The sequence below is a fragment of the Callionymus lyra genome, chromosome 3 (assembly GCF_982586985.1).
Source record: "Callionymus lyra chromosome 3, fCalLyr1.hap1.1, whole genome shotgun sequence".
NCBI lineage: Eukaryota > Metazoa > Chordata > Actinopteri > Syngnathiformes > Callionymidae > Callionymus > Callionymus lyra.
In genome coordinates this window covers 29,328,429-29,353,258 of record NC_141820.1, presented here as the reverse complement: position 1 = coordinate 29,353,258, position 24,830 = coordinate 29,328,429, and the positions used below count along the sequence as shown (strand labels likewise).

Below are 24,830 nucleotides of genomic sequence, written 5' to 3'. Positions count from 1 at the left end.
TCATGCACGCTTTCATCTGCCTGGTTAAACAATGTTTTATTTTGTTTGTTCTGGAGGCACAAATGTTGTTAGCCCATATACGGGATTTAGTTCCTCTCCAGTAATGTTTAAGTGTCTTCAAAAACCTTTACGTTTTCACATTTGTTTTGAATAGCATTAGACGTTTTAAATCATAAGACGTTCTAGATCGCACATACCCAGCTCTCCCCTCCATAGATTTCTCCAAAGGCTGATAAGATTAACTTTATCTCTACTCACTTAGTTTGGCCTGATCTTTTATACAGCAAGCCTTGTCCTGGAAAAGCATCTTCTTCCAAACAAGTTCTTAGTCAACTTTATTTTTGCATTTAATCATTAGTGAATACATGAAACTGTAAAAGAACAAAAACAATGGTGTTTTTTTAAATCGAACTTCATAACATAAGATATGAATGTTATGATGAATTCATCTGATTACAAATACTTATGAGCATCAGTAACATCGGTTGAAGATTTCTCAACCAAAGAAACTTGCACAGACAGAAAACAGTGAACTGAATGGCGATGAACAGTGTTGTAGTGCAGCTTGAGCACAGACAGTTCAGTGAAGCAGTTGAACAGGTAAATCTGGTTAAAACCGTGGTGCATAAAACAGGAGACTTTTAAAGAAAGAAGTGCGTCAAGTTGAATCTGATCGTGCAAAGAGTGGGAAAGCCTCTGAGTCATCAGTCCTGCTGCTTCTTGGAAAGTTTGGGTTTGTCCACGAACTCGTCCCCGTAGCAAAAGATGATGGCGAGAAAGATGGCGCCGGCGGCTCCCCAACAGAACACGTAGTACATCTTGTCACTCCATGTTTTACCTGTTGGAGACCAGTGGTGCTATTATATGGAAGTAAAACAACGCCATAAGAATATTTAATGGTTGAATTTAACGTTTTAAATTTTGGATTATTAATATTTTAATTGAAATCATTATTTTCTTTTAGCATTTTAAACATTATAATACTACATTTTTTACATATAGTTTGGTATTCGGCTTACAATAATAGAACAATAAAAATGATGAACAACGTTCATTATGGCCAACATAAACATCTTAATGATATTTAAATGTACCTTTTTAAAAAGGAAAATCAACCTTTAAATGTATTGAAATACACTATTAAATAAAATAAAATCAAAATCAAAAATTCAATATATATATTTTTGAATTGAATTATTCAAAAAATAAATTAATTGTTTCATTAAAACAGCTTTCAGACAAAATGAAACAACAGATCATAAAACACATTTTTAAGTCCGGACTACATTTAAACTGTCTAAAAGCACAAATATAACTTGTAAAAAACTGCAATAGGTCCTACTCAAACAGCAATCCAAGGTGGCCAAACTTTGGAAGTATATTAGTGCCATCAGGAAATAAAAGGGTTGAATGAAAGATAGGTGTTTTTAAATTTAGAATTATTGAATTGAACTCAATATAATTAAATGTATTAAATAATAAAATTAAATAAATTCTAAATAGAAATTTCTCTACAATTTATTATTAAATTTAATAAATTGTATGTTGACAGGTTGCATTTTTTATTTTGAATAATGTGTTTTTGGATATTTTCAAAGTGAATTGATTTTTCCTTAAACATAGAGTTTGCTATTCTAATTACAGTAATCAAAAAATACATTTTCTAAATTCAATATTTTTAAATTCAATATAAAAATGTTGGTATAATACATGTTGGATCTCATTGATCATTACTTAGTTAGTCTTACTAAATTTAATGAATTCAAATTTGCAGTTAATATATTATTGAATTCAATTAGATAAATAAAAATAATTCTTGTGTCTAGTGTCAAGTGTCAGTAGAGGTGTCAAAGTGCATGTAAAATGTTAAATTAAGCCATTAAAAAAAAGAGCACCTACTAACTGGTACCCAGGAAGCTCATTCAAATGTCTACACGTCTTCAAACACATGCTAACTTTTCAAGCTAACCTGAAAAATAACTTCAAAGGTAAAGACTGTTTCATGACCTTTTTGAAGACAAACCCTTTTTCCAAATCAGCTAAAGGGGATCAAACCCAAGTCTGACAATATAATGCAACAAATCGCTTACATTTTTGTTCTCTCCGACCTCTATTATAAACCAGTGAGGACTTCAATAGCTTCAAGAACTCACTGGGGATTCTCTGATCTCAGGTTGATCCAACAGAAGCTGGACCCATGCAGTGATGCCAGTGCAGTAAAATGTCCATTTATATGAAACTCCTAAACTGTTGTTCCACGCACACATTTTCCAAATACATTATTAATGATCAGTGAAGCATAACTTACCAGCACCGAGAAGGGCGCAGTAGCTCATGGCGAAGCAAACGCTCATGATGAGAGTCAGCTGGAAAATCAAAGATTACAATCAAGTCCTGGGGTTCCTGCGGTCGCTAAAAGAAGTTTGAAGATACTGACTGTGGAAACTTTCAGGTTACGCATCGTGAAAACATTGCAAGGACATCTGTCATCCATCTCTTCCACCTTGTATTTTCCCAGAAACAGATCGATAGAGTCCTTCAACAGAAGAACAAAGAAATGTACTTCACCAGCAAACGCACGCAATGACGTATTTTAAAATGACATTTGCACTTCTCTGATAACATGGTCTTACTTGTTTGAAGCCGTCCATGAAGTTGTTGCCGATGTAGCGGACCAGGCATCTCAAACAGTCTTCCAGGCGTCCCAGCAAGTTTATTTCGGCTCTTCTGAAGAAGAATGCTTTAAAAGTTAGCGCATATATGACCAGATTCAATCAACATGCATGTTCTCTGTTACTCTAGGAGGTGGACTTTCAGAGCCTCCGTTCCGACATACTGCCCCGCTAAGAAGTGTGCGTTGTCAGCCCATGCTGGTGAGAGAGCAGACGCAAGTTTGCACAGCATTTCAACAATGATGTTCACTGGATCCTACCATATCTGTAGATGTTCTCAAACGTTGTCTGCTCTTCTATCTTCTGGTCCACCTTCAGGACGCCCAGCCTCTGGACACAGAGATGGGAAAATTCAGTAGAGCAGCTGTTTCAAGTCCTTCAAAATTGAACAAAAGCCGGTACCATGATGTCACCAGTGCTGACATTAACGGAAGCAACATAACCAAAAAAGAGTCTCTTTCAATTCAAAAATATTTGATTTTCTAAATTTGTATCAAATTAAGTCAATATAAAATGTTGGTATAACAGGGCCACCAGACAATACCAAAGAGTACCGATAGAATTAAGAACATTTGCTTTTAAATACTGAAATTAGGAAAATCAAACTCTATTTTAAATGAAATGATTGAAACAAAAACAAATCTCACATTTCAATATACAAATGATTGAATTCAAGTAAACAAATTCAACATTGCAATATAGACATTTTTTAATTAAATTAAAAAAAATCGAAAATAATGCGTTTAAAACTGCATTTCCATAAAGAAATTCAAAGTTTTAACATTTGAAATGTTAGCTTGAACCAATGTTCTGATGACAATAATATACTTCCACACATTTTGCATCAATTCTTTAAGCACCGTTTTAGGCACCTGTTAGGTACCTTTCAAAAGTACCGATTCGGATGCATTTACCGTGAGCTGAGACTGCAGCGAGCAGCGTGCTAACATGGCCTGGATGATATCGGTCTCGTCCACGCAGTCCAAGCCGCTGCTACGGAAGACCCCGCTTTGCTGGAGAACCACCTCCCTTTGAGCGTTAGCCATGAAGTATCTACACAAAAACACGCACAAGATAAAGACATTTCTGTGGCCTGCATGAGCTCACAGAAACCTGAATGTACCCATATGTGTCCTGCATGTTGTAGACTTTATGTATAAGCCTCTCCAGGCGGTGCCATCTCATGTTTCGGCACTCTTTGTTGAACTCAAAGGCAATGTACCTGAAAGGGGACGACCATGATTAACTGTCAAGAGTCAGACATGTTATTCTTTTATTATCTTTTTTGGGTGAAATCGTTTTCTCTAAGGAGTTATTCTCGGGATCAGTGCATGGTCTTCAGGCAATGACAGCAAGTCATGAATTCAAAGAAAGAGGAAGAAGAGTTCAGACTGTCAATCACACAAAGGAATTGTAAAACAAAATTGTAGAAAGAATAACACTTTCTATGAAGGGTTTGCATTACAGTGGAAGTATATCAGTGCCGTCTGAGTATTGAATAGATTAATTTCACATTTCTAAACCTTTTTTTTTTTTTAATGTTGTTTTTTTTCAAGCATTTAATTATTATTTTTCTAATAATTTAATCCAATAATTTGTACTTTGAAAGTTAATTTTTATTTCTTAGAAAATAAATAAACATATTCCAATATGAATTGACATGCCTGTGATTCTATGTCGTCTCATCGTCTGCATGTTGCATGATTGGCCTCGAAATTGAAGTAGAATTTTTTTTTTAAGTGAATTATAAAGGCTCAAAGTATCAATTGAGAACATTTTATATTTTTAATTATTGAAAGTAGAATATCAAAATCGGTGTGAAACTATTGTGTGAACGATTAAAACATTTTTTTATTTTAATTTTATATCAAGAAATTATAAGAATCAATTATACGAAAAAATTAAGTGCTGCAAAAAAAAATGTAATTAAGAAATTGAAATTTAAACATTTTAAATTTGACACATTTAAACCTTAGGTTATCTCAAGGTCAAGGTGACCTGGAGGCCCGAAAACAACAACCTCCACCACTGCATTTGTATTTCTGGAGGCCATGGAAGTCGTTCACCTTGACCCAGAGACAACACAGGGGTTACATTTTTAAATTCAAATTCTAATCTAATGGCACTGATATACTATAAAGTTTTACCTTAATTTACCTTACCTTACATATCAAGCAATTCATAGAAGGCAAAAGCACATTTAACTGTTATAACTAGTTATTAAGAACCAAGAATATGTTCAATACAATTAAATTGTTAATATTGTCATCATTTGGTCAATGAAAAGATTTTACATAATCTTGATTTTAGTTCCAAATATGCAAAGAAAAGCAAAAAAAAAAAAGATGAATTTACTTGATGCGGCTGCTTTTCATTGTGGAAACCATCTCGGAAAACTTTTCTTCCAGAGGGAATTCTGATTTTTCGCTCACCTTGACACAGCAACAACTACACTGTTTATTCAGGCAATGTTTTGCAGGTTATGTACAAAGACGAGACCAACCAGGTTCAGAATGGTTTGCTTTCCATACGTCTGCAGCTGAGTGTCAAAATGTCTTTTGAAACCAGGCATCTGTCAGCAAAACATCATTTATTCAGTAAGAAAACGATCAAATACAATTTTTTTTTGTTTTCACTACAAGGATTCAAACCAAAAAAACTAATAGTTACAAACAAAGCTTACGTGGTCACGGTTTGGGTTGATGATGGGTTTGAGGTTGTATTTGAGATTTGGTTTCTGACTCCAGAAGAAAGGCATTGAGCCGCGGGTCTGAGGGCCAAAAAACACATACATGTTCAATAAAATTCCTAAATTGATACTGATAGATTCTGAAATATGTCTCAGTCAGAAAATAGGAACTTTTTTACTAATCCCTCTTTTCTTTTCATTTACCTGATTTGACTTGAACCTCCATTCAACAGTTAATGTCAAAAAAATATCACCAACATTTAGGACTTTACTTACTTTCTTACATGATTTGTAACTCATACACTGACCAATGTAAATTGAAAAAAAGGGAATGTAGTTGCTGATTGAACCAATTCAACTTCTTCCAGTTGACCAGCTATTGTTCCGTTTCACCTGCACAAAAGAAGCTTTGGCCCCGTTGTACAAAACAATCTGCTCCGTCTCCACAAAGTTAGCAGCATGACCTTCAGAATCAATCCCTGCAGTTGAAAAGAAGACCATTATGGGATTCTCTATTAGTCTATTTTTAAGAAGAAAAAAAAACATATTTCAGAAGTTTTGCTATTTCATAGACTCTCATCTAACTTGTGAAATTCTGACGACGTACAACAGGACTATGTGCTCTATGTAGCCATTTCAATAGTGTAGTTTTCGGACACTTCTATCTGCTCGGACTCAAGTTCACTTGTGTGGCCTCCTTCCCTAGATGAGCTTCTATAGACTAGAAAGATTCCCTCTTTCTTAAATTTAGACACAATTCTAATTGGGACTATTGAGCAACAACTTATGACGCAACACTCTGGTATTATTTGATGCTCGTTTGATTGTAACTTTCCATAGGTAGGTTGTGTTTTCTACAACAATATTTAACCGCACTTTACCTCTGACGAAGTACCTGGTGCCTGTTCTCAAGCAGCTTCTTCTCGAAATGAGGATCCACTGAAAAGCCTTGCCATTTATAGAGCACTGCCTCATGGCGACGACTGGGAAATGGAGGTTAATGGAAAGTCAACACTCACATTGGTTGTATGGTTGTAAGGTTTAGAGTGGCAGCCAGACTCAAAAAAAAGGATACAGCCATGCATTACAGGAAGTAAAAATCTACGGAGCTGTGGACAAACAGAAAATAAACATGTCACTGTGGTCAATAGACTAGAGTTTGGTCAAATATTCTGGTACCTCAGGTTGTGCTGCCATATGTTCAAGCATATTCCTGTTCCACACAAACCTCTCGTCTGCCTAGTGACGACACGATACAAACAGCAGTTACACACCTGATCATGAGAAGCCTAAGAAGTGCATGTGTTAGCTTGAACATTACAAGCAGCAATGGCTCCCGATATACAATGGTGAACAAGAGAAATAGGATCATTAACAGTCCTTTGATCAAATGCACCTCAGAAGACATGTGTCTTCATTCCTTATTAATCAATCAGTAACTCTCAGTTTAAGCCCAAGTTTGGCCAATGACCGAATGATCTAACCGGCACCTTCTCTAATGGACTTTATTTACTAAAAGTCATTACTCAACTAAAATTAAAATTTAATTCAATGAATCCTGTTGTATTCTTCAACTTCTTTCCTTTACGTATTTTATCCTCTTTGGGAAATACCCAAAGCAGATGTCGAAGTTAACACAATAGAAGATGATACCTTATATATTGCTGCGTCATAACTGAACTGGCTTGGGAAATGGGTGTCTTAAAATCCCATATATTGTCCAAATCACAACCCAGTAGAAATGGCCAACTTCCCTGTTTGATTTCTTACCCTCTCAAAAAGACTCAAGTCCTGGAAGTTGGGCTTGGTGTCGGCCAGACGCTGAAGCGTGTGGGTCAAGTCATAGCCCGAAGAAAAGTAAAAGCCACCTGACTCCAGCATTTTACAAATCATGTTCCGATAGACTCTGTTTTGCGGCGCCTATAACAGGAGACGGAAATGAGTGCGTTAAAATCATCATTCAAATTATTGTTGGGAGAATTTAACAAATTCTCAGTTATTCATTCAGGCAACCATCAGTGAGATGGAATACTATAATACGACAACACACAAGGCATTTAATGTATAATACGTTTAAAGTGCTCAGGTTTTTTGTATTAATCAAAGAATTTAACTCAATGATCTATATACTAGTTACAAATGTGATGACATATTCAGTAGTGGAGGGTTTTCCCTTAATGAAGAGGTAAGATGGTGTCTATGCTATGAGTCGGGTTCACAACCACATGTATGTTGACACAGTTTGATGATTGAAAAGTTCAGTCAAGTCATGTTGTTGATATTGATCCAGAATATTGCATTCCATTGTTATCATGGTCTACAGCTGTTGGCTCTCAACATATTGACTTCTATCTTTTATTATACAAATATGATGTACAGACCAACGCATTTGGTCACATTCTATTAAATTATTAAGTGTCTTTCAAGATTCTAGATTTTGTTCTGAGATTTCTGATACTCCAAATATGAAAATCAAGATCCACTGACTGACCTGGAATATATCAAGATCTATCATCGTTTCTATGTAAGGCAAGAATTCAAAATCCACAGCCTTCCACACATCATGACCCAGCAGAGAACCCATTTTCCTTCTTTTCGTGATCACGATCAGGTGCCTCCCTGGAAGGTCAGAAACACAGATCACAATGCGTGGCATCGTCATTAGTACCACACAAATAAATACTCCTTTTTGAGATTATTTTTACTTGGACACACGACATCACTTTTCATAACTTTCTGTAATATAATGACGAGCAATCCCTTCTAGAACACACAGGAACAGGCAATCCACGCTTAGAACATTTGTAACTTTATGAAAGCTACTGCAGTGAAAGTACAATACAATGAATATAGGGCATGAATGACCATTGTGAGGGAGTGTATTTATTATTAACAGTTAAATATGGGATTTAGATAAGACAATTATAATATACTTATAATGCAAAGATTATGATGAAGTTGTCAACAAGACACATACCGTTGATAAGACCAATGGTACCCATGATACCATAGATGGGGAATCTCTCCATTATATCGGAGCAATACTTCTTTTCTGTGGATGGGAAACAGTTGAGTCTATCTGCACCAACATGATGCTAGTTGTAACTGTCTTTATATTTGTATTCTCTACATGATGTTTTACCTTTTGTGACGTACATCTTGTATGAACACCTCTCAATGACCAGAGCTGCATACTCGCCCTCGTCACAAACCTCGATGTAAAAGTGTTTAAAACATAGCTGCCTGTCAAAAGCATTAAAAAACCTAGTTATAGTGTTATAGTAGATAAAATATAAGTTATTGTTTATAGAAAAGGGTTTGGATTTGTGACATTTCCATTCAATTTGCAGTTTCACTCACAAAGATATTCAAAACAGTTGATACAGTATTTTCCGGACTATAAGTTGCTCCGGAGTACAAGTCGCAACAGCCATAAAATGCATAATAAAGAAGGAAAAAACATATATAAGTTGCACTGGAGTATAAGTCGCATTTTTGGGGGAAATTTATTTTTAGAAAATCCAACACCAAGAACAGACATGTCATCATTAAAGGCAATTTAAAAATAAGAATAGAATAGAGGCAACAACAGGCTGAATAATTGTACGATATGCTTACGTTACACGACACAACTGAGAACAGGCCTTGTATGTTAATATAACATATTAAGAGTTATTCAGATAACTATAGCATAAATAACATGCTAAGAAGTTTACCAAACCATCCGTGTAACTCCAAATAACTAAAATCCAATTAAATCCTCGGTGTCACTTTTAAACAACTCCGCTAAATCCGAAGGTAGAAGATGCGGCGCTTCCTCTTCTGAAATTTTAGTGTTTAGTGTGAAAATAACATGTGAAATGATATACCGGTAATAATGTGTTAATAATTTCACACATAAACTGCTCCAGAGTATAAATTGCACACCCGGCCAAACTATGAAAAAAACTGCGATTTATAGTCCAGAAAATACGGTACATCGACACCATAACCCCAACCTTGAGTCTCTCTACCCAGAACTTTGCATAGATTTTCTTATTCCAGTGCTCAATCACACTTAAACATATGGAAACCACCCATTTATTAGTAACTGTTTATGAAAGAGAAACTTGGATGCCCTTTCACATAATGAAATCCGTGATTTCAAAATTTTATTCTACAATGGCCTTCTCCATTTTTAAACTGAAGTTAATATAACTGATTATACACACAATATTAATTTAATAAAAGTGAACCACTACCTAATATTTTATTGATACAGAATTGAGACGAAAGACAAAAAATCCTTATTGAATAGACATCTTAACAGTCAAATATCACAGTTAAGAAGGACATAAACAATAGTTTAACTGCAACACATTCATCTGATTTCTTGCAGAAGCATGATCACAGGCAGTGATCGAAGCTGTGAGACCTTGTATTTTAAAGATGCACTTCACAGCCTCCAAGTTACCAAGAACATGCTAGAATTCTTCTTTGTTTCATTTTGTTTTGGTGATGATGAAATGAAGGAGACCAAGTAAAATATAAAGTAACTCTTTGATTTACCCTGAATTGTTATTGACGATAATAAATGGAATGTCATGATATACACACAGTTTATTACATTTCACCCATATGATTGTAAAATAACAGAATACAAGTTTCTTCTTGAATAGTTATTGAAAATGGGTGGATTGAGAAAGATATATGATAAAATGTACAAATGTGAATATGCTGGAACAATGAACTCAAAGTATACCATTAATGTATAAAATATAAATCTATATTAAACTACAAATACTGTACATATATCTATCACATATAACACGCACTATTATCAGGGTCCCACACTACAGGAGTTAAAAAACATTGTTTTGGTAAATGAGAGATAATTATTTACCTTCCAGTGATTTAATGGATTCCTTACATGTTTCTCATAAATGTAATACCCATCCTTGAGATGGTTTCAAAATAAAAGTTCCACAATTCTGTTGTCTTGGTGGTCACCCCAGATGATATTGATAAAATAAAACTGTTTTAAAAATGTCTGGACAGCATTGGTTTGAAAGTCATGATAGAAACACATTTCCAAATGCTTTATGATTTTGTCAATCAATGGGAAACAATGTTTGCAAATAATGCCAGATAGGGAAAGGGATATATTAAGTTGATTTTTTAAAGATATGATGATGTTTTTGCGCTTCAGAGAGCAGAAGTTAGACTGGTTGGGTATAAGTATGGAGAATGTTCACCAAATAGATTTGGATTTATAATTATACAGAAATTGTTTCACTGGGAAGAAAAAGTATGTGTTACATAAGTGACCAATGAATTTTATTTAAATTCAGATTTAAAACTGAATAAATCTCTTGTTTTTCATTCAGCAGATTCAAACGATTTACTTTTTGAATGACTAGATAGGAAGGAAGGACTTGGGGTTATACTCTTTATCCACCCAAACAATATTATCATACTTGCTCACAAGTTTGTCACATCCATAGGAGTATTTTTAAATTATCTGTTGATACATTCGTCTATGATATAAGTCAACATCAACAGATGCTACTAGCTATGTTCTTAAGTATTATTTAACAGTATAAAACCACCTTATACTTTGACCAAATGTTAAATTCAAACAGCAAATAAATCGAACGGACATAGGCTATATATATATATATAAAATGAATATCATAAAGTATTAAACGGGGATAACTTACAAAATATATTGTCGATATGGTTTCGCCATCTTCGATCTGAGTCAAGTGTGGATCTGTGTTGCCAGGTTAGTGGTCAAGCTGTAGTTGCGTCTACGTTGCTGGAAATAAAGCAGACCTTTCGTAAATCTGGCAACCTAGACGCAGCGTCAAACGCAACAGAAGTATGTCATCATGTACCTCTATGGTTTTTAATAATAACAATTATGATAATAAGTAAACATAATCAGATGCAGATTAAAACACGAAAAGGTTTACAGAAAATTTTGTTTTTCATTAAATAATTTCATTTTCAAAAGGGTTTAAGGGTATGTGGTATTATTTTTTTTATGCTAGCTGTGTAATTTATTTGGCAGATTAATTATTGTTAATGTACAATTTTGGTGGAATAATTCACATTAATTCTCAATAATCACATTAACACTTAAAAGTTTTTTTCAATATACAAACATGTTGGCATTAGTATATTAAAAGGTATTTAATTATTTCCTCATCCAAGCGACAGAACTAGCATATGTTCTCCACATTTTAAATACATGTAAAATGTTGGGTTAGTAGCATGATATCTATGATGTATTTTAAACAACATTTCTTTGATATTGTTGTTGTGTTCATTCAGACGATTTTAGTAGGATTGACAGTTTGGAAAATCTAACACATTAAATCATACTTCTTTTGAAGGAGGATTACATTACTTTTTTACCTAAGGCTGCTTATTTTTTCCAAAGAAAGTTAAAAACAAGTCTTTATCCAACAACACAGTTTTATTACTTGTTCCATCTATAACCGAGAAAAGACACAACGCTACTGATAAAACTTTTTGCCTTTCTAAGGAGAGTTATTTCAAAGAGAGAGAGATAAATATGCAACAGGCACTAGCGCGGACACCTTTAAAGCATCGAAGGCCCCCATATAAACGCGGTGCACGTTGCAAGACTAGCGTCTCTTTTTTCCGCCCCAAGCATGGAAGCAATGGCTGAGAGACTCAGTGGTGAATCGTGTTGCCAAAGTACTGGAGTATTTACTCCTGTATTAGGTAAGTTGATAAATGATGTACATTAACAGGTGAACTGCTAACACTTCACATAAATATTGATGTTATACAGACTAATACACGTTCTTTGAGCTCATCAAACCGTTAGCACGTGGTTTGGCTTGTGGGACTTAAACCTTGAATATCCAAAACACGTTTCTTGTGTTCTTACCGTGTATAGTTTGTGTATTTAAGTTGCAACTAAAACTATTTTCTTGCTGTAGGTGCAAAATGGGAAGTTGGTTAAAAGAACTGACTTGAAAATGGCTCCATCTGATGGCAAGTCGTAGAACTTCACTCTACCTCTAGTGGCCAACACTAGCGAAATGTAAGTTAATCCGAGACATTAATGTGAAGATACACGTTTATTAAAATGTTGTATTAATGGTTAATCTCTGTTTAGGATGATGATGCAGAAATGGTCGTTTTTCTCTGGACGTCTGCCCTGAATGTTGTCAACGCTCTCAGAAGCAGGTTTGTATTTATTAATGTTTGTTATAAACTTAAGCTCTGCCATGATGATTCTTTTGACTAGAGTCTCTGATTCGAAAATGACGCATTCTCACAGTGCACTGAGCAGCTTTGGCATCAGATTGTTTCTTTACTGAAACATGGATGGACCATTAATGTGTGTTTATACTTGTAGGTGACAGCATAGCGGTGGAACTGGTGGAAGCTGCTGTACTGAGTAAGTGTCCTGAAGATACATTTGCCAGCATGTGGAATGATGATTCTCTTGACTAGAGTCTCTGATTCTACAATGACGCATTCTCACAGTGCACTGACCACATGCCAGGCTGAACCAGTTGTCACATTTGCAGTATTTATATAGTTGTGTATAAATCTTTTCATGATATTATCTTCTACTTTGACAGTTCGAGTTCCTTGGCGGATTGAAAAGTGTCTTCCTGCCTCTTGAACCATGATGCAAACCTGCATTGCAAGTGAGCAATTCAAAGTAAAACCTTAAAATAATTAATATAATGTCGTAATGGAAATCATGTCTGCTTTGTCGATGATGAGTCACTTTTCGGTTCGTCTGATACCCTGATGTTTACTCGCAGCGCACTGAGACAATCAGACTTTAAATATTGTTTCCACTTCAGAACAGTTTGTTTGAGTCTATTGGTGGTTTTTCTGGTGTATTTCTGTTTTGTCACTAACATGACATTTCCTGATCCACAGATGCAGTAACTGAATTGTTGGCTGATTTCATGAAGACTTGCTGTGCATAGAAAATAAAATGATTGAAAGATTAAGTGTCCTTGATTTGAGCCTTTGTTGTAAAGTGTCTCACTTGTCAATGTATTCAAAGTCTAGTGTGCGTTTCATGATTGCTCAACTTTGAAAACCAAACCTTGCTTGAAAGTCTAAACATGACTAATCAAAACTTATCCCTCAGCAACAATGGTTTACTTGACTGTCCCATGAAAGTATGGTGTCATTTCACGGTTATAATTTGCAGCTTTTTTTCTTATAAATGCGCTAATGTCTTTATTCCAAAAAAGCAGTTTATCAATTAATTGCTCAACCATATTTGTTAAGGTGTTCATGGTTTATTTGGGCTTTAGTTTTATGATATGCGATTGACTTGTTGCATATATTGTCGTAGGGTTGTATCTCAGCTGGCATATTCTCATCTTTACAGTAACAGTTATAACTGGTCCAGACTCGGAAGCGTGTATTTACATTTTCCAGTTGGGTCAATGGTTTCCTCAGAGCTATTACAAGAATAAATGGTTGCTTCAAGTGACAAAATTGCATCCAGCTTAAAATGTACATGAAAGGGCTCAAGCTGAAAGAAAATGAAACCTTTCAGACATTTCTACAGTCATATCGGTTAAGAACAAATTATATTTATCTGCATTCATCTGATTTCTTGCAGATCTTTGAACACCAAACTTGGATTTTTAAGATTCACTTTACAGCCTCCAAGTTACCAAGAACCTCTCACTGCTACCTCTTAACGCTATCTTGAGCAGCAGCTCAAATGCAGAGCTTGTTGGCCAGCAGGTGCATATTTCCATGATCTTGGCTTCTGGCTCAGTGATGTACAAGGTTTTCTTAACTGCCTTTTAGGTGGAGACACTTGACCTTTTCCAAAAAAGAAAATCTAACATTTGCGTTGGTATGTTTAAAAAAAAAGGTGTTTCCTCATCGAAGTGACATAGCATATGTTCTCCACATTATAAACGCATTTAAAATGTAGGATAAGTATATGATTTATTTATTTTGTGTTCGTACATTAAATGCGCTAACATGAGTTAATGAATCAGGTGTGATGTTAACAAGCAGCACCTGACTAACAATTAACTGATTACTGTCTTCAAACTCCTGATTGGTTCATTTATAGTAAGTCATTTATATTTATATAGCGCTTTTCTAGACCAGGGTCACAAAGCGCTTAAACAATCAAAACAATATACAATAAAGTATATACTTTAAAGGTCAAGATAACACTGAGAACAACACAGGAGTTCCAGAAAATCAAGGAAAAGCCTGAACAAATAGAAACGTGTTAAAATGTTTCTTGAAAGGGTCAGTAGATCCATCAAGAGCAAAGAGAGAGGAAGATAGTTCCAAAGCTTAAGAGCAACAGCCTGGAAGGATTTCTCTCCTCTGGTCCGGAACCAAGTGCGAGGAACCATCAGTAGATTCTGATCCACAGACCTCAGAGCCCGAGCTGGGGTGTAAGGCTGGATCAGATCACTGATGTAAGGAGGAGCCTGACCATGAATAGCTCTTAAGGAAGGACCAGAATTTTAAAGTTGATCCTGAAAGAAACTGGAAGCCAGTGAAGAGTTTTAAGGATCAGAGAAATGTGAGTTCTTCTACTTGAGGGGGTCAGAATTCTTGCTGCAGAGTTGTGTATCAACTGCAGGCGAGACAGATCCTTCTTGTTTAGACATGAAAACAGACTGTTGCAATAGTCCAGACATGAAGACACAAACGCATGGATTATAAGCTCCAGATCATGTTGTGACAACATTTTTTCTAAGTTTAGAGATTTTTCTCAGTTGAAGGAAACAGTTTCTGGTCAGTTTTCTGCAGTGTTGAACAAGAGACATTTCTTTGTCAAATACAACACCCAGGTTTCTCAGGCTCAGTTCGACAGACTGACCAAAGTGTTTTCACTCAGCACTTTGTTTTTTATGTACTTGACTGGTTGGATCCAGAACATGCACCATCTTAGCACTTTTCTGGACGGGTGAACAGTTTCTAAATATATTTTAGGGCGAGGATTTATTATTTACGTTTTGGCTTTTACAAGACATTTTTTATCTGTTACAGCACATGAGTGATGTCATCTGCTCACATTGTTTTCTTTTTTCTAATGAGATTTTTTGAATTATTACAAAACATTCTGAAAGAAATTCCCATCAGACAAGCAAAACAGAAAAAAGAAATAATAATAACCTCCTTCCCCCCAGAAAATAAAATGTGATCTTTCCATATGGAAACATACAATACTGGGTCCAGTGGTCCTCTTCCACGTCAGTGCCATACATTGCTTCACTTTTAGTATAGTTCTGTTCCAAATACATATCAAGGATACATGATGAAGGCTCACATTTAATTGTAATATTCAACAATTACCCCGATTCAGAGACTACATCACTCCAAAATCTGAAGATCTTTGGACACTTCCATACAAATGAAAAATAAATACATTTTTCTAGTTGGCATCTATTGCATAGGTCTGGGATATTTGTGTTCTCTGGAGTTATATACACTCGTATTAACCATCTATATTGAAGACATTTTAGAGCCGGTTAGCTGAGTTTATGGCTCCTTTTACATGTATTTTTCCAGTTTTCAACTGGCTTTTTATAGGTCCATGCCCTTAATTTGGTCTATGCAGATTCTGATGAATAACTGTTTAAAATATATATTTCTGAAACAATTCCTCTTTTTGAAGCTTCTTTTGCAGCCATTTCTTCTAAAAAAAAATACATTTTAGGTTTCCTGGTTAGATCATATAAAGTGCTCTGACTATAAAGGCTGTGTTGGTGTGGGATGTTGTCTTATCTTGCTCAAATGTTTTAATGTGATCATTTCCTAACATACAAATCTTTGACATTCCCTTTTGATTACACAATTTAAATCCCATCTTTCCTGCCCAAAGTACAAAGAGATGATTGCCCCAAATTGGGCTATATTGTGACAGAGTGGGGATCCTGTTCTATATCTAGACCAGTGGTCCCCAACCTTTTACAACTCAGGGCCCACTTTCAAGTCTCAAAAACCTTTGCAGCCCACCTCCAACCCCATAGTTATGAAGGCATTATAATAATTTATATAGCACCTTTCTAGACCAGGGTCACAAAGCGCTTTGACAGCCATTTACACAATGCATTAATTTCCTTGTCACATGTATAATACTAAAGAAAAACATGAAAATAGGTAGAACTTTGATCCCTCAGAATATTTGAAAACGTTTAATATCCTTTTAATCTAAGTTTTAGTATGTGCATTTTTATTGAATTACATCCACCCTCCCAAAAAATAAAGCAATTTTGCGGCCCACAGGTTGGGAAGGTATTGCAAGTGAAAATACCCATTTAACCGTCAAATGACACCATACTCTCATGGGACAGTCAAGTAAACCATTGTTGCCGAGGGATAAGTTTTGATTAGTCATGTTTAGACTTTCAAGCAAGATTTGGTTTTCAAAGTTGAGCAATCATGAAACGCACACTAGACTTTGAATACATTGACAAGTGAGACACTTTACAACAAAGGCTCAAATCAAGGACACTTAATCTTTCAATCATTTTATTTTCTATGCACAGCAAGTCTTCATGAAATCAGCCAACAATTCAGTTACTGCATCTGTGGATCAGGAAATTTCATGTTAGTGACAAAACAGAAATACACCAGAAAAACCACCAATAGACTCAAACAAACTGTTCTGAAGTGGAAACAATATTTAAAGTCTGATTGTCTCAGTGCGCTGCGAGTAAACATCAGGGTATCAGACGAACCGAAAAGTGACTCATCATCGACAAAGCAGACATGATTTCCATTACGACATTATATTAATTATTTTAAGGTTTTACTTTGAATAGCTCACTTGCAATGCAGGTTTGCATCATGGTTCAAGAGGCAGGAAGACACTCTTTTCAATCCGCCAAGAAACTCGAACTGTCAAATTAGAAGATAATATCATGAAGATTTATACACAACTATATAAATACTGCAAATGTGACAACTGGTTCAGCCTGGCATGTGGTCAGTGCACTGTGAGAATGCGTCATTGTAGAATCAGAGACTCTAGTCAAGAGAATCATCATTCCACATGCTGGCAAATGTATCTTCAGGACACTTACTCAGTACAGCAGCTTCCACCAGTTCCACCGCTATGCTGTCACCTACAAGTATAAACACACATTAATGGTCCATCCATGTTTCAGTAAAGAAACAATCTGATGCCAAAGCTGCTCAGTGCACTGTGAGAATGCGTCATTTTCGAATCAGAGACTCTAGTCAAAAGAATCATCATGGCAGAGCTTAAGTTTATAACAAACATTAATAAATACAAACCTGCTTCTGAGAGCGTTGACAACATTCAGGGCAGACGTCCAGAGAAAAACGACCATTTCTGCATCATCATCCTAAACAGAGATTAACCATTAATACAACATTTTAATAAACGTGTATCTTCACATTAATGTCTCGGATTAACTTACATTTCGCTAGTGTTGGCCACTAGAGGTAGAGTGAAGTTCTACGACTTGCCATCAGATGGAGCCATTTTCAAAACAGTTCTTTTAACCAACTTCCCATTTTGCACCTACAGCAAGAAAATAGTTTTAGTTGCAACTTAAATACACAAACTATACACGGTAAGAACACAAGAAACGTGTTTTGGATATTCAAGGTTTAAGTCTCACAAGCTAAACCACGTGCTAACGGTTTGATGAGCTCAAAGAACGTGTATTAGTCTGTATAACATCAATACTCATGTAAAGTGTTAGCAGTTAATGTACAACATTTATCAACTTACCCACTACAGAAGTCATCAGTCCAGTACTTCTGCAACACGCTTTGTTACTGTAGCTCTCAGCCATTGCTCCAGACTGCATGGCGGAAGGAAAAGAGGACTGAGTTGCAACGTGCACCGCTTTTTATGTTGGAGCCTTCAACGCTTTAAAGGTGTCCGCGCTATTGCCTGTTTCAGATTTTTCTCCCCCTCTCTCTCTCTCTCTAGTTTCAAAATGAGATGATTCGTTTTTCATCACAGTTCAGTTCTACGTTATGGAACTAACAGTTCTGATAAGATACTGTCCTAGATAGCAGCATTTGAAATGTCCAAATCTGTCACTGTATTACTGGGCCACACAGCTCAGAACAATGAAGAAAAACTTCTCAAGTAATAATACAACTTGGAGAGAAATATATATATATATTCTGATTATCCCCTAATCCAATCGTAAAACATATGGTTGGTATATGGTATAAGGCCAACTCTGTCATATGTATATCTACATGTATAATCTGCTGACATTTTCTATTGTTTTCCCAAATTAATGTGTCTAAAAATGTTGTTTCATCAGTACATGTGGAATAGTTAAGGAGCTGTGATGATGCATCTGTTTAGATTGAATCTTCTCCTGGTGTCATCTAGGACAGTATCTTATCAGAACTGTTGGTTCCATAACGTAGAACTGAACTGTGATGATAAAATAACCATCTTATTTCAAAACTAGAGAGAGAGGGGGGGGGGATAAAGAGGGGGGAGAGAAAAATCTGAAACAGGCAATAGCGCGGACACCTTTAAATTGTAGAAGGGTACAAAATAAAAGGCGGTGCACGTTTCAACTCAGTCCTCTTCTCCTTCCGCCATGCAGTCTGGAGCAATGGCTGAGAGCTACAGTAACAAAGCTTGTTGCCAAAGTACTGGAGTGTTTACTCCTGTAGTAGGTAAGTTGATAAATGTTGTACATTAACTGGTGAACTGCTAACACTTTACATGAGTATTGATGTTATACAGACTAATACACGTTCTTTGAGCTCATCAAACCGTTAGCACGTGGTTTAGCTTGTGGGACTTAAACCTTGAATATCCAAAACACGTTTCTTGTGTTCTTACCGTGTATAGTTTGTGTATTTAAGTTGCACTTTTAACATATTTTCTTGCTGTAGGTGTAAAATGGGAAGTTGGTTAAAATAACTGACTTGAAAATGGCTCCATCTGATGGCAAGTCGTAGAACTTCACTCAACCTCTAGTGGCCAACACTAGCGAAATGTAAGTTAATCCGAGACATTAATGTGAAGATGCACGTTTATTAAAATGTTGTATTAATGGTTAATCTCTGTTTAGGATGATGATGCAGAAAGGGTCGTTTTTCTCTGGACGTCTGCCCTGAATGTTGTCAATGCTCTCAGAAGCAGGTTTGTTTTTATTAATGTTTGTTATAAACTTAAGCTCTGCCATGATGATTCCTTTGACTAGAGTCTCTGATTCGAAAATGACGCATTCTCACAGTGCACTGAGCAGCTTTGGCATCAGATTGTTTCTTTACTGAAACATGGATGGACCATTAATGTGTGTTTATACTTGTAGGTGACAGCAGAGCGGTTGAACTGGTGGAAGCTGCTGTACTGAGTAAGTGTCCTGAAGATGCATTTGCCAGCATGTGGAATGATGATTCTCTTGACTAGAGTCTCTGATTCTACAATGACGCATTCTCACAGTGCACTGACCACATGCCAGGCTGAACCAGTTGTCACATTTGCAGTATTTATATAGTTGTGTATAAATCTTCATGATATTATCTTCTAATTTGACAGTTCGAGTTCCTTGGCTGATTGAAAAGAATGGCTTGTCTCTTAAGTAAGTATTTGACAAGTTTAATTAAAAACCATGATGCAAACCTGCATTGCAATTCAAAGTAAAACCTTAAAAAAAAAATGAAAATCATGTCTGCTTTGTCGATGATGAGTCACTTTTCGGTTCGTCTGATACCCTGATGTTTACTCGCAGCGCACTGAGACAATCAGACTTTAAATATTGTTTCCACTTCAGAATATCTTGCTTGGATTTTTTTTTTTTTTTTCTCAAATTTTACGTTTCTTTCTTTGACACTGAATTTCCTGATCCACAGATGCAGTAACTGAATTGCTGGCTGATTGGATGAAGACTTCCTTCTGCATGTATAGAAAATAAAAAATATTTTTAAAGATTACTGGTGTCCTTGTTTTGAGCTTTCATTTATACACCCCAAATTTGTCAAACCTGTTCCCTGTACGGTCAGGGTCGACTGGAATGTCCTGCTTGAGGGATGAAGGCAGTGGCCCTACAGGTTCCAATCATTAATGTTCTAGAGGCATGACTTGGTTGAAAGTTTTTATCGGGAGCATTGCCTTTTTATATTTCTCATTAGTTGCTTTACTTCAATTTTGTTTTGTCTAAGTGCTCTAACTATCACTCAAATTTTCAATAACCCACACGACTGTTTGTCAAACCAGTAATCTAAGGTTTTTCTGACTTATGTTTGGACTTAGTTTTTCATTCATGCAATCGATTACATAGTTTTCATAAGCGAGCAGTTCCTCGAGGCTAATATTCTGGTCTTGACAGTAACTGTTTATAATGGCTTCACTTGTCCTTTAGCCTAAGTGTGACTCATTTGGATTTTCCAGTTGGGTCAATGGTTGCTCCAAGTGAGATCTCAAACTTAATGGAGCTTCTTAGGGAAACTGGTGTCCTATACTGCACCTGAAAGTGAACCCATCTTATAACAATCCTTGGTAGAAGAACAAAAGGATCAAGGTTTGTTGGGTCCTCTTGTCACCCACACTTCCTCCCACTGGGTCAAAGGGATTGGGGCCCCAGCTGTGATGCACACTTAACCAAATGATCATCATACAGTGTGTTTTAGTGTCATGTCAACCATACATGGTTTGAACAATGCAGCTGCCAGCGAGACTATTTTTATTTTGAAGGCCAACCGTCAACCGGTAGTCCTCCTTTGTTTTTTTTTTTCACGCAAGGTAAACCTGTCTGGAGGCTCCGGGTCACAGCCGCCTCCCTTGACATGGGACTTTAAAAATAAAGTTGATCGGAGGATTAAAGCCAATCGAAAAAAACGTTCTAATGTTTTACTCATGACTTGGAGTTATGTGTAAACGTCACTCGAGACGCTGCTCTTCTGACGCTAACCAGGAGCGCTAGCAGCTAAGCTAGCTTAAGGTGAGTCCAACTCTTCACAGTAGTTTGAAGAATTAATCCTTATATATCTTCAACAATAGCCTTATATTTGTCGTTATTATTGCACAAGTGCAACTTTAAAGCGCTGATGGTGAACCTCAACTAGATTTTAATCGATGACACGTTCCGGTTTTAAGCCGTTAAATAGAAAAAAACGCAGTGAGAGTTGAGTTTTGATGCTGAAATGACATGTTGTGTTTTCTTCGAACAGGCTTGAGGAGCGAAGACAACTTGACACGGGATGGGGGCCATTTTTTTTGCTGACGTTAGCACGACCAAACCCAAACCAAGGTTCTTCTCAGTCCCTAAAGAAATGTAACTAAACACCTCCAATGTTGCCCAAATGAGTCAAATGTACTTTCATATTAAGTATGTTTGTAGATTAAACAACCTGAACATTCCTCTGAGCTCCTACCGATGACGTCATATTTTCTCTTCGAATCACTGATAGCTCAATGACAACCGTGAGGTAAATACTTCCCCAGTGAGTCACCGAGGAGAGGCCGAGTCCAATAAAACTGCTTGGATTGCTAAAACCTACATCGAGGGACAATGACGGCCGTGGTGGGCAAAGCTTGGGGTTGGCTGCGCTCCTGGGGTGGAGGCAACGACCACAACGCCAGGGCGACGGTCGTAGATGATAGAAAGTCCAACTGCAGTGGAAACTCCAGAGGGTGGACTTCGTGGATCTGGGGAGGATGGAAACGGCCGAGTGATCAGAGCAGTCTGGTGGAAGAGTACTGGGAGGCCCACGAGAAGATCCAGCCTGTGCAGATAGAAGAAATCCATGCAAGTCAGCTGGAGACCGAGCCAGCTACTAGATGGTGGAACAGATATCTTCCAGTTTACCCCCTGTATTGGCCTAGGAGCGCACCAGCTGTCGGTAAAAAAAAGCAGGACCACAGACACGACGTGGATGGGGATGTCTCCGACTACGGAACGCCACCTCCGTCCCCGGTGCCATCCTCAAAAATAGCATCACCTTTCCGACTTTTTGTCGACAGCTGCAACATGGAAATCCTCCCGGAGCACTACGACATTTGCTTTAACTTCCTGCGCCACCTGTTTGACTTGTTCGTCGTCGGCTTCCTTTGGACTGTCTCCCCACCGACCAAGCTGATCCTAGAGGTCTTTGGAGTACAGGGCACTTTGAGGCTATGGTTCCATGGCATGGCCATGTTTCTGGTCTCCACTGTAGGGATGGCTGGGCTGCTCTGGCTGATCCAGGAGTATCTCCCTCAGTTCGCACTGATCTATGGCATCATGCAGGCGGCTGTGATCTCAGTGAGCCTGAAACGGAGCATTCTCTTCAGTGTGGATGAAAATGAGGAGAGTCAGGACGAGGAGAGCAAAGCGACGGACGACAAGAAAGACGTTTAGTGTGCAGAGGACCAGGCCAAGACAAGTAAGTTCTCCACTGATCCATCCTATTCATGCATGAACATCGATATTTTAATGTGTTCACAATAAAACAAAAAATAAACACACAAACCAGGGGCGACGGTCTAGCAAACATGATGATATATAAAAGTAAATAAACATTTAAAAAAATATTATTCAACATCTAGTTATGACCTAGTTCTGGTCTAGAAACAAGTAGAATTAAAAGATAGATAAAAGACTAATAATGATTGACAGTACTCACTGCCACCAAATTATAAAAAAGAAGTTCTTAGAACTTAACTGTCTCCAACCCAATTTTCTTGACAGCCACAGAAAAAAAGCAGAAGTAGTAACTAGTTCTGTTTTAAGCCAGCAGTGGATTTACTGAGTAGAATTTTAGATTCTTCTTGAGAAAAATCCAAGTTTTACCCAGAAATACGAATGAAAACAACAATACAGTTTTAGCTAGCTGTGTGTTTATTTATCTATTAGCTGATGTAAGCTAGCGCTGTTTGCCCGAAGGGATGTCAAGGAACCTTCCTGTCTCCTGAAATCTAAATGCTTTGGTTACCTGAGGCTCTCGGTAAAGGCTATTAGTTAGCTAGGAAATGAACAAAGGTGGTTGAGAACAAGAACACTGTTCTGGAGTAAGTCTTTAATGATGTAATAGCTGTTGATGTCATAGTAATGAAATGTTCATTTTCTGTCCTTCACAGGAGTCGAGCGGCTTCACCACTAGTGGACACGCCTGTGGACAATCTCCCAGCCTGAGTACATGCTGACGATTATCTGTTGAAAATGTCACTTTATGGGTACAATATGTGGCACTGCACCTGTGTTCCCTATATGGACTCTGATCCTGGATCCCGACCATTATTTTCTTAAGATTACCTGTAATGTTCTACTTCATGTTTCAAATACTCCATTTTCTGTTTGTGTTTGTTATTGTACATATATTTACTTTATTCCAGAAAGGAAAAACATTTAACACTCCAGGACGGATGGGAAATGAAAAACATTGAGGAGGGGTTTGACCCAATAAACGAGAGATTAATATGATTTCCCACTTATCTTACATGAATGTAATGTGACATGAAAACTTTGATACTTAGATCCTGATCTTTAGCCTGACAACATTGTTTGTTTAAGATTACCGAAGATTGTTCTTTCAGTTGACTCCTAACAAAGACTGGGATTTGCTGAGTTTACAAGAATGTTTGTAGTTCGCAGGAAAACCTACATTCAAGGGCACAGAATGTTCTGGCTGAAACTTCTTAATGTCCAAGTTACAAAAGACATGCACAGGGACCTCTTTTATATCTCGCTGAATTTTATATTTGATAATTTTACTGTTGCCAAAATACTCTTTTAGGCATGCCTGTAAAACACATTTTATCTACATCATCATTTCTTGCAAAATGCCTTTGGCCTGTGGTCTTCAGCATGATTGGGTCATTTGCTGCCAGAAGAAGCAACTTGAGTTTGATTTCCAGAACTTAATTTGAATGACGTTCATGTTCATCAAACCAGTCTTTTCGGCAGCAGATTAAGCTGCAAACACGTGGGTGAAATCTCACCAGAACGGGATCTTTGAGTAAACCAGATGCAAGTTGTCTCCAGTGTTTTGTTCCCTGGACTGGAAAAATGCTAACATGCAATTTAAACTGCTGCTTTTTTTTGGATGTATTTTTCCAACCTTAATATTGTTGTCTTTTATTGAGAATGTTCAAGACTTGGAGTAAGGGGATACAAGGGTGGCTGCCTTTTAAGACAATATATGCTAACCTGTACAAATCTTGCTTCTCGTCTTACTATTCCTGTTTTTGACGGATCCTTTTAAGAAAGTGTCAAAATCTGTTGCTCATGTGAAGTTGTACGTGAACACTCTTCAGCACATGTCACTGTTGGTTCAATAAAACACTCATGAAACCACCTGTGTTTCTGGAGCTACATTTAGTCTGAATAAATGAATAAAGCTTCAGATAATATCTATGAAACAAAAGAGGGAAGTTTAATTAAATAATATTAACTTATTGAACTTATTATCAAGTTGTGTAGAAAACAGGATTGTTATGTATTCCTGGTTATAATAAACAAACTGTTCCATCTGTGAAAAAACAATTTGTATTCGGAATATAGGAG

General features: G+C 36.8%; 2 protein-coding genes, 3 long non-coding RNA genes and 3 other non-coding genes across 12 annotated transcripts; 5 read left to right on the top strand and 3 right to left on the bottom strand.

Moving 5' to 3' along the window:
• Positions 1-401: 401 nt before the first annotated feature.
• Positions 402-11,095, bottom strand: sacm1la (SAC1 like phosphatidylinositide phosphatase a). The gene is made up of 20 exons (XM_087785913.1): positions 11,061-11,095; positions 8,504-8,604; positions 8,339-8,413; positions 7,853-7,980; positions 7,132-7,281; positions 6,541-6,600; positions 6,437-6,470; positions 6,243-6,344; positions 5,755-5,840; positions 5,356-5,442; positions 5,176-5,244; positions 5,028-5,104; positions 3,796-3,894; positions 3,587-3,725; positions 2,933-3,002; positions 2,798-2,870; positions 2,634-2,727; positions 2,438-2,536; positions 2,309-2,366; positions 402-838 (listed from the first exon to the last, which is right to left on the bottom strand). Exons 1-20 carry the CDS (start codon positions 11,087-11,089, stop codon positions 705-707), a joined length of 1,764 nt encoding a protein of 587 aa, XP_087642039.1. The 5' UTR covers positions 11,090-11,095; the 3' UTR covers positions 402-704.
• Positions 11,096-12,005: 910 nt separating this feature from the next.
• LOC148084379 (uncharacterized) lies at positions 12,006-13,349 on the top strand. Of its 2 annotated transcripts, XR_015710707.1 has the most exons (6): positions 12,006-12,093; positions 12,315-12,418; positions 12,494-12,564; positions 12,737-12,778; positions 12,966-13,034; positions 13,276-13,349. It is a non-coding gene; the product is annotated as an uncharacterized LOC148084379 (long non-coding RNA). The 2 variants fall into 2 exon arrangements; XR_015710706.1 differs by having other exon boundaries at positions 12,966-13,349.
• Positions 12,811-12,878, top strand: LOC148084380 (small nucleolar RNA SNORD52). Its single transcript, XR_015710802.1, has one exon. It is a non-coding gene; the product is annotated as a small nucleolar RNA SNORD52 (small nucleolar RNA).
• A 3,500-nt stretch (positions 13,350-16,849) lies between the features above and the next one.
• LOC148084377 (uncharacterized) lies at positions 16,850-18,179 on the bottom strand. Of its 3 annotated transcripts, XR_015710704.1 has the most exons (6): positions 18,098-18,179; positions 17,781-17,884; positions 17,635-17,705; positions 17,421-17,462; positions 17,165-17,235; positions 16,850-16,923 (listed from the first exon to the last, which is right to left on the bottom strand). It is a non-coding gene; the product is annotated as an uncharacterized LOC148084377 (long non-coding RNA). The 3 variants fall into 3 exon arrangements; XR_015710703.1 differs by having other exon boundaries at positions 16,850-17,235; XR_015710702.1 differs by having other exon boundaries at positions 16,850-17,462.
• LOC148084378 (small nucleolar RNA SNORD52) lies at positions 17,321-17,388 on the bottom strand. The gene has a single exon (XR_015710801.1). It is a non-coding gene; the product is annotated as a small nucleolar RNA SNORD52 (small nucleolar RNA).
• Positions 18,180-18,935: 756 nt separating the features above from the next.
• On the top strand, positions 18,936-20,278 carry LOC148084375 (uncharacterized). Its single transcript, XR_015710705.1, has 6 exons — positions 18,936-19,014; positions 19,237-19,340; positions 19,416-19,486; positions 19,659-19,700; positions 19,886-19,928; positions 20,200-20,278. It is a non-coding gene; the product is annotated as an uncharacterized LOC148084375 (long non-coding RNA).
• LOC148084376 (small nucleolar RNA SNORD52) lies at positions 19,733-19,800 on the top strand. Its single transcript, XR_015710800.1, has one exon. It is a non-coding gene; the product is annotated as a small nucleolar RNA SNORD52 (small nucleolar RNA).
• Positions 20,279-21,077: 799 nt separating the features above from the next.
• c3h6orf47 (chromosome 3 C6orf47 homolog) lies at positions 21,078-24,620 on the top strand. Of its 2 annotated transcripts, none has more exons than XM_087787446.1 (3): positions 21,078-21,287; positions 21,517-22,710; positions 23,405-24,620. In XM_087787446.1, exon 2 carries the CDS (start codon positions 21,858-21,860, stop codon positions 22,683-22,685), a length of 828 nt encoding a protein of 275 aa, XP_087643572.1. In that variant the 5' UTR covers positions 21,078-21,287; positions 21,517-21,857; the 3' UTR covers positions 22,686-22,710; positions 23,405-24,620. The 2 variants fall into 2 exon arrangements, with proteins under 2 accessions (XP_087643572.1, XP_087643573.1); XM_087787447.1 differs by having other exon boundaries at positions 21,517-22,714; positions 23,408-24,620.
• Positions 24,621-24,830: the final 210 nt, after the last annotated feature.

Bases quoted from the DNA above. Each gene is read 5' to 3' on its own strand.
- sacm1la (XM_087785913.1), bottom strand. From the start codon at position 11,089: ATGGCGAAACCATATCGACAATATATTTT. The intron at 6,471-6,540 runs GTACCAGAATAT...GTTTGTCCACAG, and splicing joins ATATGGCAGCACAACCTGAG to CTCCGTAGATTTTTACTTCC. The intron at 2,728-2,797 runs GTAACAGAGAAC...ATTCTTCTTCAG, and splicing joins CTGAAAGTCCACCTCCTAGA to AAGAGCCGAAATAAACTTGC.
- c3h6orf47 (XM_087787446.1), top strand. From the start codon at position 21,858: ATGACGGCCGTGGTGGGCAAAGCTTGGGGTTGGCTGCGCTCCTGGGGT.